Genomic DNA, 19,408 nt, shown 5'->3' with positions numbered 1-19,408 from the left:
TGAGGCACGTGGGATCTTCCTGGACCAGGGATCGAACCCGTGTCCCCTGCATTGGCAGGTGGATTCTTAGCCACTGAACGACAAGGGAAGTCCATTCTTGACTTGCTTTTGACCAATAGAATGTGATGGAAGATGTGAATTCTCAGGATAAGGCTATTCTTGCCTCCCACGCTCCCTGTTTTGGAACGTGGCCTCCTGACATCCCATGTAAGGAAGTTGATCTAGCCCCGAGGTTGGCAGACTTTTTATGTAAAGGGCCAGGGAGTAAATATTTTCCACATTGTAGGCCATATGGTCTCTGCTACAACTTGGAATTCTCTCATTATGTGCGTGCAAAAGCTTCTCTAGACAATATGAAAATGAATTTATGTGTCTGGCTTCCAATAAAACTCTATTTACAGACATGGACATTTGAATTTCCTAGAATTTTCATTTGTCATGGGATACCAATCTTCTGACTTTTTTTTGTTTCAACTGTTCAAAAATGTGAAAACCATTCTTTGCCCATAGTGAGCAGGGTTTGGCCTGTGACCCTGTGCTAATCTACTGGTTCAGAAGCCACATGGAAGACACCTAGACGCCCAGCCAACTGCCAGGACCAACTGCCACACATGTGACCTTACAGCCTAGCTGCTAGCAGAATGTAGCAGAGTGCCTGAGCCAGGTGAGACCGGCAGAGGACCATCAGGTGTTACGACCAGGGTTGGGTTCTTGGCCTCCTTAATCAATAGAAATTGATCAGAGGCCAGATGAGAAGTTCAGGCAAGACTTTACTGGCAACCCTGATGTAGCAGTGGGGAGAGGGAACAAGTAACAGTTTCTGTTGCTTGCTCACTCACTGGGAGCGGGGAAAGCTTGCTCCTTATTTGGGGCGAGGGTAAGTGTGTGTCCAGGAGTGGGGTAGGAGGGGTGGCTTTGGTGGTGGTATGTGCACGTGGAATACCCCATTGCTGTTGCTCAGTCACTCAGTCCTGTTCGACTCTTTGTGACCCCATGGTCTGCAGCGTGCCAGGCTTCCCTGTCCTTCATCATCTCCCAGAGCTTGCTCAAACTCATGTTCATTGAGTCAGTGATGCCATCCAACCAGCTCATTCTCTGTCGTCCCCTTCTCCTCCTGCCTTCAATCTTTCCTGGCAAGAGGGTCTTTTCCAATGAGTCAGTTCATCGCATCAGGTGGCCACAGCACTGGAGCTTCAGCTTCAGCATCAATCCTTCTAATGAATATTCAGGATTGACTTCCTTTAGGATTGACTGGTTTGATCTTGCTGTCCAAGGGACTCTCCAGAGCCTTCTCCAACACTACAGTTCAAAAGTATCAGTTCTTCTGTATTCAGCCTTCTTTATGGTTCAACTCTTACATCCATACATGACTACTGGAAAAACCATAGCTTTGATTATACAGACTTTTGTTGGCAAAGTAATGTCTCTGCTTTTTAATATGCTGTCCAGGTTGGTCATAGCTTTTCTTCCAAGGAACAAGCATCTTTTAATTTTGTGGCTGCACTCACCATCTGCAGTGATTTTGGAGCCCCCCAAAATAGTCTGTCACTATTTCCATTGATTCCCCATCTATTTGCCAAGAAGTGATGGAACCTAATGCCATGATATTCGTTTTTTGCATACTGAGTTTTAAGCCAGCTTTTTCACTCTCCTCTTTCACTTTCATCAAAAGGCTCTTTAGTTCCTCTTCACTTTCTACCATAAGGGTGGTGTCATCTGCATATCTGAGGTTATTGATATTTCTCTTGGCAATCTTGATTCCAGCTTGTGCTTCATCCAGCCTAGTGTTTCAAACTCTGTATATAAGTTATATAAGGGTGACAATATACAGCCTTGATGTACTCCTTTCCCAATTTGGAACCAGTCTGTTGTTTCATGTCCAGTTCTAACTGTTGCTTCTTGACCTGCATGCAGGTTTCTCAGGAGGCAGGTAAGGAGGTCTGGTGTTCCTATCTCTTGAAGAATTTTCCACAGTTTGTTGTGATCCACACAGTCAAAGGCTTTAGCATAGTCAATGAAACAGAAGTAGATGTTTTTCTGTAATTCTCTTGCTTTTTATGATCCAACAGATGTTGGCAATTTGATCTTTGTTTCCTCTGCCTTTTCTAAATCCAGATTGAACATCTGGAAATTCTCAGTTCGTGTTCTGTTGAAGCTTGTCTTGGAGAATTTTGAGCATTTCTTTGCTAGCATGTGAAATGAGTGCAACTGTGTCATAGTTTGAACATTCTTTGGCATTGCCTTTCTTTGGGATTAGAATGAAAACTGATCTTTTCCAGTCCTGTGGCCACTCCCGAGTTTTCCATATTTGCTGGCATATTGAGTGCAGCACTTTCACAGCATCATCTTTTAGGATTTGAAATAGCTCAACTGGCATTCCATCACTTCCACTAGCTTTGTTCGTAGTGATGTTTCCTAAGGCCCATTAGACTTTACATTCCAGGATGTCTGGCTCTAGGTGAGTGATCACACCATCGTGATTATCTGGGTCATGAAGATCTTTTTTGTACAGTTCTTCTATGTATTCTTGCCACGTCTTCTTAATATCTTCTGCTTCTCTTAGGTCCCTACCATTTCTGCCCTTTATTGAGCCCATCTCTGCATGAAATGTTCCCTTGGTATCTCTAATTTTCTTGAAGAGATCTCTAGTCTTTCCCATTCTGCTGTTTTCCTCTATTTCTTTGCATTGATCACTGAGGAAGGCTTTCTTATCTCTCCTTGCTATTCTTTGGAACTCTGCATTCAAATGGGTATATCTTTCCTTTTCTCCTCTGCCTTTCGCTTCTCTTCTTTTCTCAGCAATTTGTAAGGCTTTCTCAGACAGCTGTTTTGCCATTTTGCATTTCGTTTTCTTTTTTAAGTGCTACCAGTTTATTGCTTCCAACTCATCTCCCTCCACCCTCATGCATGCATGCTCAGTCATGTAACCCCATGAACTGTAGCCCACCAGGCTCCTCTGTCCATGGGATTCTCCAGGCAAGAATACTGGAGTGGGTTGCCATTTTCTTCTCCATGCATTTCTTTCTCCTGGGGATGGTTTTGATCACTGCCTCCTGTATAATGTCGCAAACCTCCGTCCATAGCTCTTCAGGCACTCTATCAGATCTAATCCCTTGAATCCATTTGTCACTTCCCCTGTATAATCATAAGGGATTTGATTTAGGTTTACCTGAATGGTCTAGTGGTTTTCCCTATTTTCTTCAATTTAATTCTGAATTTTGCAATAAGGAGCTCATGATTTGAGCCATAGTCATATTCAGGTCCTGTTTTTGCTGACTGCATAGAGCTTCTCCATCTTTGGCTGCAAAGAATATAATCAATCTGATTTTGGTATTGACCATCTGGTGATGCCCATGTGTAGAGTCGTCTCTTGTGTTGTAGGAAGAAGGTGTTTTCTATGACCAGTACATTCTCTTAGCAAAACTCTGTTAACTTTTGCCCTGCTTCATTTTGTACTCCAAGGCCAAACTTGCCTGTTACTCCAGGGATCTCTTAACTTCCTACTTTTGCATTCTAACCCCCTGTGATGGAAAGGACATCTCTTTTTTGGTGTGTGTTCTAGAAGGTCTTGTAGGTCTTCACAGAACTGTTCAACTTCAGCTTCTTTGGCATTAGTGGTTGGGGCATAGACTTGGATTACTGTGATATTGAATGGTTAGCGTGGAAACGAACAGATATTATTCTGTCGTTTTTGAGACTGCACCCAAGTACTGCATTTTGGACTCTTTTGTTGACTGTGAGGGCTACTCCATTTCTTCTAAGGGATTCTTGCCCACAGTAGTAGATATGGTCATCTGAATTAAATTCACCCATTCCTGTCCATTTTAGGTCACCGACTCCTAAACTGTCGACCATCACTCTTGCCATCTCCTGTTTGACCTTTTCCAATTTACCTTGATTCATGGACCTAACATTTACAGGTTCCTATGCAACATTTTCCTTTATAGCATCAGACTTTACTTCCATCATCAATCACATCCACAACTGGGTGTTGTTTTTGCTTTGGCTCCATCTCTTTATTCTTTCTGGAGTTATTTCTCCACTCTTCTCCAGGAGCATATTGGGCACCTACCGACCTGGGGAGTTCATCTTTCAGTGTCCTATCTTTTTGCCTTTTCATAATGTTCATGGGGTTCTCAAGGCAAGAATGCTGAAGTGGTTTGCCATTCCCTTCTCCAGTGGACCACGTTTTGTTAGAAGTCTGCATGACCCGTCCATCTTGGGTGGCCCTACTCGGCACTGGCTCATAGTTTCTTTGAGTTGGACAAGGCTGTGAGCCATGTGGTCAGTTTGATTAGTTTTCTGCGATTATGGTTTTCGTTCTGTCTGCCCTCTGATGGATGAGTTTAAGAGGCTTGTGGAAGCTTTCTGGTGGGAGGGACTGGCTGTGGGGGAATCTGGGTCTTGCTCTGATGGGTGGGGCCATGCTCAGCACATCTTTAATCTAATTTTCTGCTGATGGGTGGGGCTGTGTTCTCTTCCTGTAGTTTGGCCTGAGGCCAGACTATGGTAGGGCTAATGGCAGTAATGACCACCTCCCTCAAAAGGACTTATGCCAGAATGCGGGGCCTCCCAGGACTGTTGTAGTTAGTGCCCCTGACGCTTGGCAGGCCACCGTCGACCCACACCTCCACCAGAGACTCCTGGACACTCACAGGCAAGTCTGGCTCAGTCTCCTGTGGGGTCGCTGCTCCTTTCTCCTGGGTCCTGGTGCACATAAGGTTTTGTTGTGCCCTCCAAGAGTCTTGTTTCCCTGTGGGTTCTCAGCCCTTTGGCTGGATCCCCAGTTTGGGAAATCTGTTGCGGGCCTTAGAACTTTTGCAACAGTGTGAGAACTTCTTTGGTGTAATTGTCCTCCAGTTTGTGGGTCATCTGCTCGGTGGCTCTACGGTGGGGCTAATGGTGACTTCCTCCAAGAGGACTTAGGCCACATGCCACGACGCCCGGGTCTGCTACAGCCAGAGCCCCTGTCCTTGTGGCAGACCACTGCTGACACTTGCCTCCGCAGGAGACACTCAAACACTCAAAGGCAGGTCTGGCCCAGTCTCCTGTGGGGGTCACTGCTCCTTTCCCTGGGTCCTGGTGTGCACAAGGTTTTATTTGCGCCCTCTGAGCGTCTCTGGTGGGTCTGAGATTTGATTTGAAATGCGATTGCACCTCTCCTACCATCTTGTTGGGGCTTCTCCTTTGCCCTTGGACACTGTATCTTTTTTTGGTGGGATCCAACATACTCTTGTCAATAGCTGTTCAGCAGCTAGCTGTAATTTTGGTGTTCATGCCGAAGATGAACTTTTGTTCCTGACACCCTGCTTTTGCTCCCCGGTCTTCAGAAGTGGCTGTTGGGTTTTTTTGGGTTTTTTTTTTTTTTTGGTCTTTTTGTACCTTGTTGTCCACAGTTTGCAGTTTTTGTTTTTAATATTTATTTTTGTTTATCTATTTGGCTGTGCCAGGTCCTAGCTGTGGCATGCCGGATCTTTAATTGTGGCTTGTGGGATCTAGTTCCTTGATCAGGGATTGAACCCAGGCCCCCTGCCTTGGGAGTGCGGACCACCAGGACACCTTGGGAGTGTGGACCACCACAGAAGACCCATATGCATTAATGTTTAGTCCCTGATCTCCCTATGAGGGAGCTCAGTTGTTAAAGAATCCGCCTGTAATGAAGGAGAGCTGGGTTAGATCCCTGAGTTGGGAAGATCCCTTGGAGAAGGAAATGGCAACCCACTCCAGTATTCTTGCCTGGAGAATCCCATGGACAGAGGAGCCTGGTGGGCTACAGTCCACAGGGTTGCAAGAGTCGGACGCAACTTAGTGACTAAACCACCATGAAAGCAAAAGTTGCTCAGTCGTGTCTCACTCTTTGCGACCCCATGGACTAGATAGTCCGTGGAATTCTCTAGGCCAGAATACTGAGTGGGTAGCCTTTCCTTCTCCCAGACCACCATAGTTTCTTTGTATTTTGCTCCTCAAGGAGACATCTGTCCAGGTACAAGCGCTGCAGCAAAGGGTTCCAGGTCACAGGTCCCAGTCTCAGAGACAGCTCATGGGACCCTGAGAAATAGTTGATTACCCTTGTATGAAAGCACTCAGTAGAACACCAGACCTTGAGGACATTTTCTCGATCTGGGGAAACATGAGAGACTCTGAAAGAAACTCAGTACTGGTTTTAAATAGTACAAAAGAAAACCCACAAGATCCCCATTCTCAAGAGTCTACTTTGCCTTGTCAAGACCTTTGTCACCTGGCCCATACCTGATGGGACCCCATTAGGCTTTGCTGGTGGCTCTGTGGTTAAGAATCTGCCTGCCAATCCAGGAGGCGTGCCAATCCCTGTGTCAGGAGGACCCCCTGGAGAAGGAAGTGGCAACCCAGTCCATTATTCTTGCCTGGAAAAATCCCATGGACAGAGGAGCCTGGTGGGCTATGGTCCATGGGGTCGAAGAAGAATCGGATACGACTTCATTCTGATAGGGATAGAGTAAGATAGTTACACGGTTAGAAATCCCACTTGGGGATGATAGGTAGAGAAGGACTTCAGGAGATCATTATAAACTAGACACTGATCAGGAAATGCCCAGACCTTCTGGTGACTAAGCAACAATTGGAACATTTTGAAATTAAACAAACTTACTTAGGCCAGTATCACAGAAAAAGATACAAGACCCACTCTTGGCCTTGAGAGGTCTGTAAGATAAAGAACCCTGAAAAACTGCATTCCTGCACGTAGCGTGCACAAGAATATGGGGGAAAGGTGAAAGAAACTGGGGGAAAGGTGAAAGAAACTGGGGGAAAGGTGAAAGAAACTAGGGGAAAGGTGATGTCATACTGAAACCTGAGATGAATTACCATATTTTCGTCTATGTTACAGACTTTTTGCTAATATCCATATGATTCTAGGTAGCTCATAAGAGTCCCAGTTAGACCATATAGAGTTAAAAGAGGAGCTAATGATGTAAGTCTTGACATCTACCCAAGAATGAGGAAGAAAGTGGCATTCTTTCCTCCCCACTTTTTCTTCTTAAAGATGTATCTGTTTGCTCCTTTATTTTTGGTTGTGCTGGGTCTCCGCTGCTGCTTGTGGGATGTCTCGCATTGCGGGGAGAGGGCACTGCCTTTCGTTGTGATGTACGGGCTTCTCATTGTGGTGACTTCTCTTGCTGCAGAGCACAGGCTCTGGGAGCTCATGCTTCGGTCGCTGTGGCGCCCGGGCTTAGCTGCTCCAAGTCCTGTGGGTTCTTCCTGGACTAGGGAGCGAACCTGTGTGCCTTGTTTTGGCAGGTGTATCCTTAACCACTGGCCCGCCAGGGAAGGGCTTCCCTTGTGGCTCAGATGGTAAAGAATCCACCTGCAATGCAGGAGACCTGGGTTCAACCCCCCTGCTTTGTTCTCAGTGTGGCAGAGTGCTCGTGCCTGCCTGCTTTTATCCTTCACAAGCATCCTATACTATTAAATCCACTTCTTACCTATCACTTTGCCTCTTGTTGAATTCTTTCTGCACCAAGACAAAAGCATCTGAGCTTCAGTAAGCTCTGTGATCAGGTGTGATGTTTCAGCTGGGAGATTGTGGGTTTGAGTCCCATCTGAGGCATGTGGTTTCAATTCCGTTCAGAAACAATTTCCTGGTCAAATTTTCCTCAGTCTGCCAGAACCGTGGGAAGTCCCAACTTGTTGTGAATTCAAGATGTTACTGAGAGCAAAATGATCTCAACGATGGAGAATTTTTCTATGATGTTTATGAGGTGTGAAGGAAAATAAAAGCAAACCTCAGGAAAATGGTGTTGGGAGGCCAGAAGGGGGAGCTCTCACGTAGTACACTCAAGATCAATAATAGGAAGACCTGTCCTTTACAGCGGAGACGGCGATGGCACCCCACTCCAGTACTCTTGCCTGAAAAATCCCGTGGACCGAGGAGCCCAGTAGGCTGCAGTCCATGGGGTCGCAAAGAGTCGGACACGACTGAGTGACTGAACTGAACTGATTTATTTTGGCTGCACTGGGTGCTTGTTGCATCATGGGCTTAGTTGTGTGTGGAATCTTAGTTCCCCAACCAGGGACTGAACCCAGCCCCTGGGTGTGTGTATTGAGAGTACAGAGTCTTATCCACAGGACCACCAAGAAGTCCCCTTGTCTGGTGTTGTTTTTTTTTCTTTTTTAATCATTGGACTTGCCTATGGTTTATGCTGTAGCTTGCGTGTCCTGAATTGCAATTCCACGCTATTCCCCTATAAGCCCATCTTTGCTGGTAAAATAACGGTTTTATTTTTAAGGTCAACAGAGGTGCTGGGCTTGTGTTCTCAGAACAGCCCTATGAGGCCTGCGTGGTTTACTCCATTTTACAGTGAAGCATAGAACCTGGGAGCAGTCACTCAGCCAATGATATCTGTCAGACCGCACAGCCCATCCCAGCTTGACCGAACCATTCAGCTATCTGAGAATTTCCAAACTGTAGCACCTTGAACATCACAGGACATTTGGCAGACTCCCTGGCCTGGACTCACTAGATATCATAAGACCCTCCACTCCCACCACACGATTCATTGTAACAATTAGCAATGCCTCCAGGGACTTCCCTGGCTGTCCGTGGCTGAGACTCTGAGCTCCCAGTTCAGGGAGCCCTCGTTTACCCCTGGTCAGAGAACTAGATCTCACATGCCACAACTAAGACCCAGCACAGCCATATAAATAAATAAATACATAAATAAATATTTTTTAAAATGTCTCTAGGTGTCAACAAATGTCCGGGGTGGGCAGGATGACCTCCTAGTTGAGAATCACTGGTCTAATGTGTTACCCTGCTGTTACTGGGCTGACTGGTTGCCCTTACAGAGACATGTGCAAGTCCTAACCCCCTAGAACCTGTGACTGTGACTTTTTTTTGGAAAAAGGGTCTTTGAAGATGCAATTAAATTAAAATTTCATGATGCGATCATCCTGGATTATCTAGGTAGGTCCTAAATCCAACAAGTGTCCTTGTAAGAGGCACAAGAGATACAGACACAGGGAAGCAATGTGAAGATGGAGGCAGAGATTGGACGAAGGTGGCCACAAGCCAAGGAATGCCTGGAACTGGAGGCAGGAGGGAGACGCCCCCCTACACCCAGAGTAAAGGGATCAGAGATTCATTCCCCATGGACTGAAACTCCAAGAAAAAAACAGCAGGACAATTAAAGGAGGAGGCTGGGCCCTGCCCAGACCACATATTTCTCATTCTTGAAGTCAGGAGAACTTCCCGACCACACATGTGCAGAAAGACTCTTTAGGAGTCAAAGGTGATGTGAAAGGATGCTCTATGCCTTTTCAGTAAATCCATCTTGGCTAAGAGATGCATAAGCACACATGGGAGGATCCTGAGATATACCAAACATGGACTGTGAACCAGGAAATCAAAGTGACTGGCCAAAGGAAACCCGGAAGAAATGCCCCCTAAAACTAATTCAACTACCACAAGGGCGCAACTTGGCGGCTCTTTCTCTGAGTCTGCCCATGTGCCTATCCACGTCGGTCAGATCAATCGCCCCATCGTGTCCGACTCTTTGTGACCCCGTGGACTGCAGCACGCCAGGCTTCCCTGTCCATCACCAACTCCCAGAGCTTGCTCAAACTCATGTCTATCGAGTTGGTGATGCCATCCAACCAGCTCATCCTCTGTCATCCCCTTCTCCTCCTGCCTTCAATCTTTCCCAGCATCAGGGTCTTCTCTAAGGAGTCAGTTCCTCACATCAGGTGACCAAAGTATTGGAGCTTCAGCTGCAGCATCAGTCCTTCCAATGAATACCCACATGTACTGTACTCTTTTTCCTCTTAATACTTTGTTTGACTACCTTCCATCTTTGCGGGAATTCTTTTCTGCAAAGCCAAAGGGCCAGGGCCTTGTCACTGACCACCAGTCCACTGGCTAAGATTTGGTGGTCTCCCACCAACCTGGCCTCAGTCTCCAGCTGGGAACCCAAGCCCTGCTTCAGGCTGTTCCTCGCTGAGGACGCCTGAGGTCAGAACCACCAGAAATGGAAAGAGGCAAGAAAGGACCTCTAGAAATTCCAGATGGAGGGAAGTTGCTGACACTTTGATTTCTGAGCCCGGCTTCAGGAAAAACTGTGAGACAATACACCCCTGTTATTTTAAGCTACTCAGTTTGTAGGATGTTGTTATGGCATCCCCACTCAACTAATACTTCTACTGTGGTGGGCACTTGAACTTGCCTGAGAGAAACCACCCCCTCCCCCACAGCGCTCATGTTCTATTTATAGCGCAATTCCCGAGCTGTGATGGTCCATTTATTTTAGTTCAACCTATGCTTCACTTCTCTCGTTCTTCCAGAAAGTTCTGATAATTCCCTCTGCTGAGGCCTGTGGTTACCTGGGGAAAGGAGACACCTGTCTTTCTGTGTCCCCCGCCTGTTCATTCCCCAGATGAGAAGCCTCCACAAAACTTTGTGCATGGTGCCCTGGGAGGTGATCAGCCAGAGGACAACCAATGTGCAGAGGTGAGAGGTGCCCCACCCAGGATCACCCCACTGGAGAGGCTCAGAGCCTGCTTGACCCTGAAGCTTGAGTTCTGCTCCCCTTGTCCAGGTCTCAGTTGCCCCTTCTGTGAAATGGGGACAGGACTGTTCCTTCACTGGTCATCTGGAACCCTGGAGAATTGCTATGTTTTTGGAACTGGGAATTATTCAGATCTTAGGACGGGAATGCTGCCCTGTGTTGTGTGATGTCCCTGGGGGTGTGTGGAAGCCCTTATGTAAAGAGACAACCAAAGGGCTTCCCAGGTGGCGCTAGTGGTAAAGAACCTGCTTGCCAATGCTGGAGACCTAAGAGAGGCGCAGGAAATGTAAGAGACGTGGGTTCGTTCCCTGGGTCCGATGCCTGGGTCGGGAAGATCCCCTGGAGGACAGCACAGCAATTCAGTCCAGTATTCTTGCCTGGACTATCCCATGGACAGAGGAGCCTGGCAGGCTACAGTCTGTAGTGTTGCAAAGAGTTGGACACAACTGAAGCGACTTAGCAGCAGCAGCAGGGGTAAAAAAAGAACACTGCTCACTGAAAACAGCTTGGGTCAGTGCTAGGGAAAGGGTCCCTCCACTGGAGGAGTACTGGCACCATCTCAAGAAAAAGGTGGGTCTCCAGAGCCGTTAGGACTTGGGGATTGCTGACTGAAGACCCAGAAGAGTGTCTCCAGTAGCCACGGGAGGAGTTAGAAGAGATTGTTATGTGGCATATGGGATCTTAAGTTGCTCCACCAGGGATGAACCCTGTGGAAGCACAGAATCTTAATAACCACTGGACCACCAGGGAAGTCCCATGTGTACTACTGGTATTTAGCCAGGGCTCAGTAAACTTGGAAAGATGGGGGGAGGAGGAGAGAGAAGGTGGAAGAAGTCGGGAGGAGGGAAGGCCACAGGATGGGAGGAGAAAGGGAAGAGGAGTGGGTGGAGGAGGAGAAGGTGCACAAAGCGGGAAGTGGAGGAAGGCTAAGGGAGGGGGCAGAAAACTTGAAGAAGGAAAGGAGAATGGGGGAGGGGGGTGGGGGGGGAATCAGGGCAAGATGGAGAAGAGGGAGAAGTTTAAGGAAGACTGAAAGGGGAGGAAGGGCAGCAAGCTCTCTGCCCACATTTGTGAAAGAATGAATCTCAACTCCAGCTAGTGCGACAGTGTCAAGCCTCAGTTTCTTTACCTGTAAAATGGGGTGATCACAATAGCGCTATCTGGAAGGAAAAGAGTAGCTGCTATAGTTTCTGGGCATTCCTGATCCCTAGCTGAGAAAGTCGGGGACCAGTGGCTGGCTCTGGGCCTGTGCTCCGGATCTGCCTCCTCGTCCCCATTTCACCCACCCTAGGCAGCCCGCAGGGCCCAATGGCAGCATGTGTGGGGGAGTGCCTGCCCAGTCCTGTCCTCTAAATGGTGTTGGAAGCAGACGCTGGCTGCCTCCCAAGGAGAGAGCTGAGAAGGTCGGCCAAGCAGGAAAGAAACAAGCAGGGGTGGGATAGGCAGGAGGGCAGAGGTAGGGGGAGCTTGGAGAGAGGGTTCCAAGGGAGAAGCCCACATGGGCATAATGCAATCACAGCAGGCCCCATGAGACGGCAGAACCAGAAGCCCCAAGGGGAGGTCCTCTGTCTTGGCCTCACTGTCGGTGTCCGCCTCCTGCCTGAGCTTCTGGGAGCCCACGACCGAGCAGCCAAAGCCTGAGGATCCGTGAGCGGCTCCAGGTCAGCCAGGGAACAAGGTGGTGAGCGGTGAGGACAGCACTAGCCCTCACCTGATCAGCTGGAGGGCTTCAGGGTCTCTAGGTGAGCATTTAGGGTTAGGGTTGCAAATAAAGGACTCTGTGGAGCTTCCTGTGGAAGGATGGGGACCTGGTGTGTGGATTTTTTCATCCTCCCTGGGCAGCTGGGGTGTTATTGAGACTAAACTCACAAGATTTGGAGATTCGGATTTGGGATTAGTCGGGTCCCTGGAATATACCTTTAAGACTGAGACGGGGGTTGGATTCCCTCACAGGTCAGTCCCAGTCGGTGAAGAATCTTTCTGCAGTGCAGGAGGCCTGGGTTCCATTCCTAGGTCGAGAAGATCCCCTGGAGAAGGAAATGGCAACCCACTCCAGTGTTCTTGCCTGGAGAATCCCATGGACAGAGGAGCTTGGTAGGCTACAGTCCATGGGGTCGCAAAGAGTCGGACACGACTGAGCGACTAAACCACCACCCAGGGGTTGGATATTCTGGGGCCCCTAGGCTGTGAGTTTAGGGCTCCTCAGGTTCCTGGAACGTGTGTTTAAAACCGAAGAGGCGTTAGGGATTGGATTTAGAACAAGCTGGGTCAAAACCCAGTACAGGTAGGCCCTGAGTATAAACTGGGACTTTTTAGTCCCCGGGCGGTTAGAATTCAGTTTGCCATCTAAGGCTTGGGCCGGGAGCGCCGGGGAGCCACGCCTCTTGGCTGAGTGACGCACAGTTTTCTAATTACCAGGCTGGGAGGGGAGCTGGGAGCCTAGCGAAATTTGGTCTTGGAGACAACAGCCGTCCTTGCCAGGGCGTTCTAGCCCCCGGGTCTCGTTGGCAGTGGTCTCTCTGGCCAGAAACCCCTCTCTATGGTCCTGGTCTCCGGTACGGGGTGGGCCTCGGCTGTGCCGCAGGGGTCTCTAAGTCAGGTCCGAAGAGAGCTTGTCTGGGAGGGCAGGTGGGGCGGGGCCTAGGGTGCTAGGTGAGCCCGGGGGGTGGTGACTGCCAAAGCCTGAGGGCGGGGTCGGTAGCCGGGGTGGAACTCAAGCCTGGGAACACCGGCTAAGCCCAGGATCGGGGGCGGGGCTTGAGCCCAAGGGCGGGGCCTGATTCAGAGTGGGGCGGGGCCATGGGACTAACCTAGGGGCCGAACCTGGTCTAGAGCGGGCGGGGCTCTGGAACAGTGCCTGGCGCTTACGGGCTGGGCCAGAGGCCCAACCTGGGGGCGGGGCCAAGTGAGTGGCGGAGGCAGGTGGAGGCGGGACCTAGGGGAAAGCCCGGGACCAGGGTGGTGGGGCCAAGGTGGAGCCTAGGCTTGTGGGTAAGTCGTTAAGGTGGAGCTTGGATTCTGGGTACCGCCGCTCAAACGAGGCATAGGGCGGGGCTCGCCAGTGACTGACGGAACAGAGACTGTGTCGGGGGCGTGGATATACACTAATGATTGGCAGAAAAGCCTGGGCCGGGCTTGAAGCAGGGAGGTCTGGGACGGGGCGGAGCCTGTCCGAGACACGTCCAATCCCAGACATCGGGGTGGGGCCTGGCTCGAAGCGGGAGCCGAGCTCGACCTGGGGGCGGGGTTGGGTCGGTCTTGAGGCGGGGCCCGGGCTGCCCGCGGCCTCAGAGCTCTCCGCCTCCCCAGGATGCGAGCTCCGGGTGCAGGTTCGGCTTCCGTGGCCTCTCTGGTGCTGTTATGGTTGCTCGGACTGCCGTGGACCTGGAGCACAGCGGCGGCGCTCGGCGTGTACGTGGGCGGCGGCGGCTGGCGTTTCCTGCGCATCGTCTGCAAAACCGCAAGGCGGGACCTCTTGTGAGTGCAGTCTGGGCCTGATCCAGGGGCTGGGGTCGGGGGCGGGCTGAGTGTCCATGGGGGGCGAAGAGAGGGGGTCTGCAAGGGCGGCGTGAAGACTTAGGGGAGAGAGAGAGGTTTTGGAGCCTCGGAGGCGGGGTTTGGGTGAGGGCGGGGCTAGGGCGGTGCTGGGACGGAAAATAGTGGACTGGGGACTCTGAGGGCACCTGCAGGGGACAACTTGAGGGTCTTTGGAGGGAGATGAGTAGGTTTCAATGCCCTTGAGACTGAGTGGGTGACTTCAGGGAGCTGGACGACAGCTTGGGGGTATTAGGAGTGCGAGTAGGACTTCCAGAGAGCTGAGACTGATGGAGGGGAAGCTGTGCGTTTTAGGGGGGCGAGGGTCTCTATGCGGCTTTGGTGACTGGAGGACTGGGGACTCTTCAGGGACTCTGGTAGGTTCCTAGGGGGCTGTCAGGGGAACTTTCTCGGGAAAGATGAAAGGGCTTCCTGGGGAATGTGTAAAGGGTTTTTAGGGTCTTTGGAGGGTGTTTGTCTCTTTAGGGCCATTTACAGGTTTCTCTGTAGTTAGAATGCTGTTTGAGAGTTTGAGATCTGTGCGTGATTTTGGGGGTTGTTCAAGGCCTGCCGAGAGGTTGCTTAGAGGTCTCTGGTGACTGACTATCTCTAGGGAGAGTTCGCAGGCATCCTTGGAAGGTCTCTGGGCTGTCTCTGAGGGCCTTGCTCAGAGAAGCTGTTGGGAGTCCTTCTGGGGTGACATAAATGTTTCTGGGCATTCCACCGGAGCAAGTCTTAGGAACAGCCTCGATGTGGAAGTCCGTGAACACTTGCTATGGGTCTGCCAGTCTTGGTGCCCATGAGAAGATGGGAGGACTAACCCACTGTAAAGATAAACTGAGTTTCTGTGAGCAACAGGGGTAGTGTGGAGTTGGGAAAAGTTCCTCTGCTAACTGACTGGTTCTGAACCTTTTAGAACCCACCCTTTCCTTTCTATACCCTGGTCCCTGCCCCTGGTTTTCTGACATGCAGCTCAGACTGTGCTCTCTGCTCACACATTTCCCACGACCTCTACCTGCTGCAGTAGAAAAGACTCAGTCCCCAGCTGTGTCCTTGGGGTTCTGCCATTCTGTTGCCTGCCCACTTGCCACTCCCCATGTCTCCATAGGGCCCCCAGATCAACTTGCCTTGTCAGGCTCAGGCTGCTTCCTCTGCCTGGAACATGTATGTGTGCGTGCTCTGTTGCTCGGTGGTGTCTGACTCTTTGCGACCCCCTGGGCTGTGGCCCACCAGGCTCCTCTGTCCATGGGAGTCTCCAGGCAAGAATACTGGAGTGGGTTGCCATTTCCTTCTCCAGGGAATCTTCCTGACCCAGGGATCAAGCCTGAGTCTCCTGTGTCTGGAGGATTCTTTAGCACTGAGCCACCTGGGAAGCCCATGGGCCCTCTTTTTTTTTTTGCCACCTGCTGATGCGTTATGATGTTGCCTCCCTCAGATGAACCTTTGCTGAATTTTCCTGGGCAGCACTCTCCCATGACTCCTTGTTGCTCTAAGAATCTAGACCACATGAGCTTTCTGACTTTGTCCCCAACCTCCTGTCCTTTTCTTTGTCGCTCTTCCCACTGTACTGGCCTCTATGCCATTCCTAAACACGCTCCTATTTCTTCAAGCCCCAAGGCCTTTGCACTTGCTGTTCCCTTTGCCCAGATCACGGTTCCCTTGCTCTTTATTTTCATCATGGGTTAAATGTCACCTCCTCAGACAGCCCTCCCTGACCCTGTGTCTCTGTAGACCCTCCTACGTTCTTGTTTTCTAGAATAGCAAAGATTGCCGCAGGGCTCCCTCTGTGTGAGGCACCCTGGGAATCATGACTTCTTCAAGTCCTCCCAGCCACCCTGGGAGGTCTGTACTGTCTTGTCCCATCTTACAGATGAGCAGATTGAGGCACAGCATGGTTTGGTCACTTGCCCAAGGTCACACAGCTGGCCGATACCAGGGGCAAGATTTGAACCCCGACAGTGTGGCTCCAGAACTTGACTTGTAACCACGAGCAGCATCAGTCACTTATAATTATCTTGTGTGTCTGCTTTCTTGCCTTTTAATTTTGGGGTCTCTTTTCCCCCTCGGACTAAACTGTGGGCCTGGTGGGGGCAGGTGGCACAGACTGTGCCACTGTGGCCCTGGCCTCTTCCCATCAGGGTGGCACCCAGGAAGTGCACAGGATATATTTTTTGGCTGATGGACCTTTCCCTGCCTCCTTCCTTGGACTTGCCTAGGCCCCAGCTCTGCTCCATGGGGCAGGGGCTATCCATGCCCAGGCCTTTCTTCCCTGGCACAGGGTAGGAGCTGAGTCCACTCTGAATCCCCGACACAGAGCTTGGCAAACTTTCTGTAAGGAGGCAGCCTGGAAGATGGCCTCACCTTCTGGTCTTCATACCTTTGTATGATCCCTTTGCTTTGAGTGTGGGCTGGACCTAGTGATTCACTTCTTTTTTTTTTTAGTTCACAAATGTTTATTACCAAATTGCTGAAAGCTTGTAAGAGAAAAGATAAGAGGATTTCCTTAAACCTGGAAAAACAAAACATAAAAGAACCAGCAATATTTTAAACAAAAAATCATAAAAAATTATAATCTTCATCAGTTCATTCAGTCCTATGCGATTAGTTTTTGATCTTCATCTTTTGTTAGCAGTTTTACGAATCTAGTTTTTCTTTAGAGTTCTATAAATCCTTACCCAGTAGATGTTATGATCTGAAAATTACCGTAAACTTGTATCCTAGAGTACTTGTCAGAATCCTTTTTAGAAATTTCTCTGAAGAAGGAACACTCTTGTAGTAACTCTTTAGGAAAAGCCTCAGAGTAAAGCAGTAACTGTCTGTAAATGTCAAAAGACTTAAAATGCCATGGCTAAAGATCTGATTAGAGTTCAATACAGTGTAGTTGACAGGGAAATTTGGTTATTTCTATGATACATAGCACTGTAAGACAATGACTGGAATTATGACTGATAATATTATCTATTATATTATTATTATAAATAGAATATCATTATATGTATTATAATGTTTTATCTCAACATTACCAGATACTAACGTATGTTATATTTCTAGGAACATCATATAATTTTAAAAATACTTACATACCTATATAAATACAATATAAAGAAAGCTTAGTATTTTTACTTCTTAATGCTTCTTCACATGTAATTTAACATATCAAGTAAGTCTAATTAGTTTAACATCTATATTTTTATGAGAAGAGAGAACAAATCTTTTGTAATATGCTGCTGCTGCTGCTGCTAAGTCGCTTCAGTCGTGTCCGACTCTGTGCGACCCCATAGACGGCAGCCCACCAGGTTCCCCGTCCCTGGGATTCTCCAGGCAAGAACACTGGAGTGGGTTGCCATTTCCTTCTCCAATACATGAAAGTGAAAAGTGAAAGTGAAGTCGCTCAGTCGTGTCCAACTCTTAGCTACCCCATGGACTGCGTGCAGCCTACAGGCTCCTCCATCCATGGGATTTTCCAGGCAAGAGTACTGGAGTGGGGTGCCATTGCCTTCTCCTTGTAATATGCTAGGGGCCCTCTAAAAAAATCCCAAAGTTAGTTTGAAGTCAAAAAGACTTCTTTGAGAATTTCATTTTGGGGAAGTTTGTAAAAAAATATTAAAAGGTTTAAAAACACTTGGTCACAGAGGGTCATAGGACACTGTGAAACAATACTTATGTATTTAACCAAAGTGGCAAAGACTTTACAGGCAAATATAGATTGCATGGCTAGTGATTCACTTCTGATGAACAGAATATAGCAGAAGCAATAGGATATTATTTCTGAGATTAGGTCATCAAAGACTGTGGCTTCCACCTGGGGTGCTCCTTCGTGGGTCCCTTACATGGCAGTCAGTAAGACAGCTCTCTGGAGAGTGAACTTGGAAGTGAATTCTTCCCCAGTGAAACCTTGAGATGACCACAGGCCCAGCCAACACCTTGATTTACAAGAGAGCCAGAGCCAGACCACCCAGCTAAGATGCTTCTGAGTTCCTGAAACTGTGAGATGATGAGTGTTTGTTATTTCCAGTTGGTAACTTTGGGTGTAATTTGTTACACAGCCATAGCTAACTAGTGCAGCTTGTCATAATACCCACCTCCCACGCCACACCAGTGTTCCAGTGTTCTCACAGCCTTGTAAGGAAGGAATGCTTACTAATCCCATTTGATTGTTGATGAACCAAAGCACAAATAGGGCAGGTCATTTGCCTAAAAATGCATAGCCAGGGAGGAGCAGGGCTCTAGAGTCTGTTCTTTGCTGTGTTGTGCTGGAGTAGTGGTGGAGGCTGGCTGCCTTTAGATCTGACGTTCAAAAATATTTCAGCACCCTGCCCCAGTTCTTCCAGCTCTCCTCTGTTTTCATCATGAAATCTGATCACATTCATCCTTGTTTATTTCTTCCTGCCCTGGTGCCCTGGAGCTCAGGGTGGAAAACAGGAGGGGGCAAAAGGAACAGAGGGACAAGAAGAAGTCTCAGGAAGGGTCCAAAGGCAGACAGTGGCCTCTTTGTCCCCAGAGTGGGGGTGGCTTGTGCTGCTGCCAGGCAGGGCGGCCCAGGCATGTGGCTGGAGCCCAGCGCTGAAGTTCACTGCCCATCCGTGGGTGTGCTCCAGAGAGGGCTGCGGATGTTCGGGTAACGTGAGCACGAGCCCCTGTGGCCTCAGTTCACATTTCTTCGCTGTGTTGTCTGTGGACAGGAAGCATCCTTGTGGGGGCTGTTTCCTATGGTTCCGACCCTTAGTGCTAACCCTCTCCCCATGGCTGTAACACTAGTATCCCTTCATGGGGTTTTTGGGGTACCCTATTGAATTCATCCATGGGAAGCTCTTAGAGGAGAGCTGGGCACAAAGTAGGTGCTCAGACTTGTTGGTACTGATTGCCTTCAGGCAGCAGTGGGTACCTCAGGGGTTAGGAGCTTGGTGGCTGGAGCCAGAGTAGCTAGCCCATGAAATATCACCCTCTGGGTCTCCGTTCCTTCGTCTGTAAGAGTACACTTTGTACAGCACCTCTCCTTCAAGAAAACGTGAGTTGAGCACCTGCTGTGTGCAGCACGGGCACTCGGCCTGCCACGTGGTACACTTGAATGTTGCCCTCAAGCTTCGGGGCAAGCTTGAGCAGGAGCAGAGGGACCGTGCCAGGGAGCCTGGGTCTGGGTTGTTCTGTCCTCTACTTGTTGTGTGACCTTGGGTATGTTAATTCACCTCCCTGAGCCCCCACCTCATCCACCATCTGACATGGGGATTTTAGAACCCTACTTTGAAGGGTGGCTGTAAGGTCAGCTCAATAAACATTGAAGACGCTCATCGGAGCAACTCTATTTATTAGTTGAATGGTCAAGATATCAGGATTTG

The 19,408-nt window shown here is 49.1% G+C and overlaps 1 protein-coding gene across 3 annotated transcripts in view; it reads left to right on the top strand.

Annotated features, from left to right (window-relative positions):
- The first annotated feature begins 11,964 nt into the window (after positions 1 to 11,964).
- The window catches only part of SLC27A1 (solute carrier family 27 member 1), a 39,327-nt gene continuing 31,883 nt past the window's right edge, over positions 11,965 to 19,408 (top strand). Inside the window, exons 1-2 of one of the 3 annotated variants that reach the window (XM_061421634.1) lie at positions 11,965 to 12,280; positions 13,848 to 14,015. In XM_061421634.1, coding sequence (XP_061277618.1) covers positions 13,849 to 14,015 — 167 coding nt within the window. In that variant the 5' untranslated portion in view covers positions 11,965 to 12,280; position 13,848. The remainder of the gene's footprint in view (positions 12,281 to 13,847; positions 14,016 to 19,408) is intronic. The other 2 variants (XM_061421633.1, XM_061421632.1) reach the window with 2 other exon arrangements.

The sequence above is a fragment of the Bos javanicus genome, chromosome 7 (assembly GCF_032452875.1).
Source record: "Bos javanicus breed banteng chromosome 7, ARS-OSU_banteng_1.0, whole genome shotgun sequence".
Taxonomy (NCBI): Eukaryota; Metazoa; Chordata; class Mammalia; order Artiodactyla; family Bovidae; genus Bos; species Bos javanicus.
Note: the sequence above shows the minus strand (reverse complement) of the source record. Positions and strands in the feature narration are given on the sequence as shown.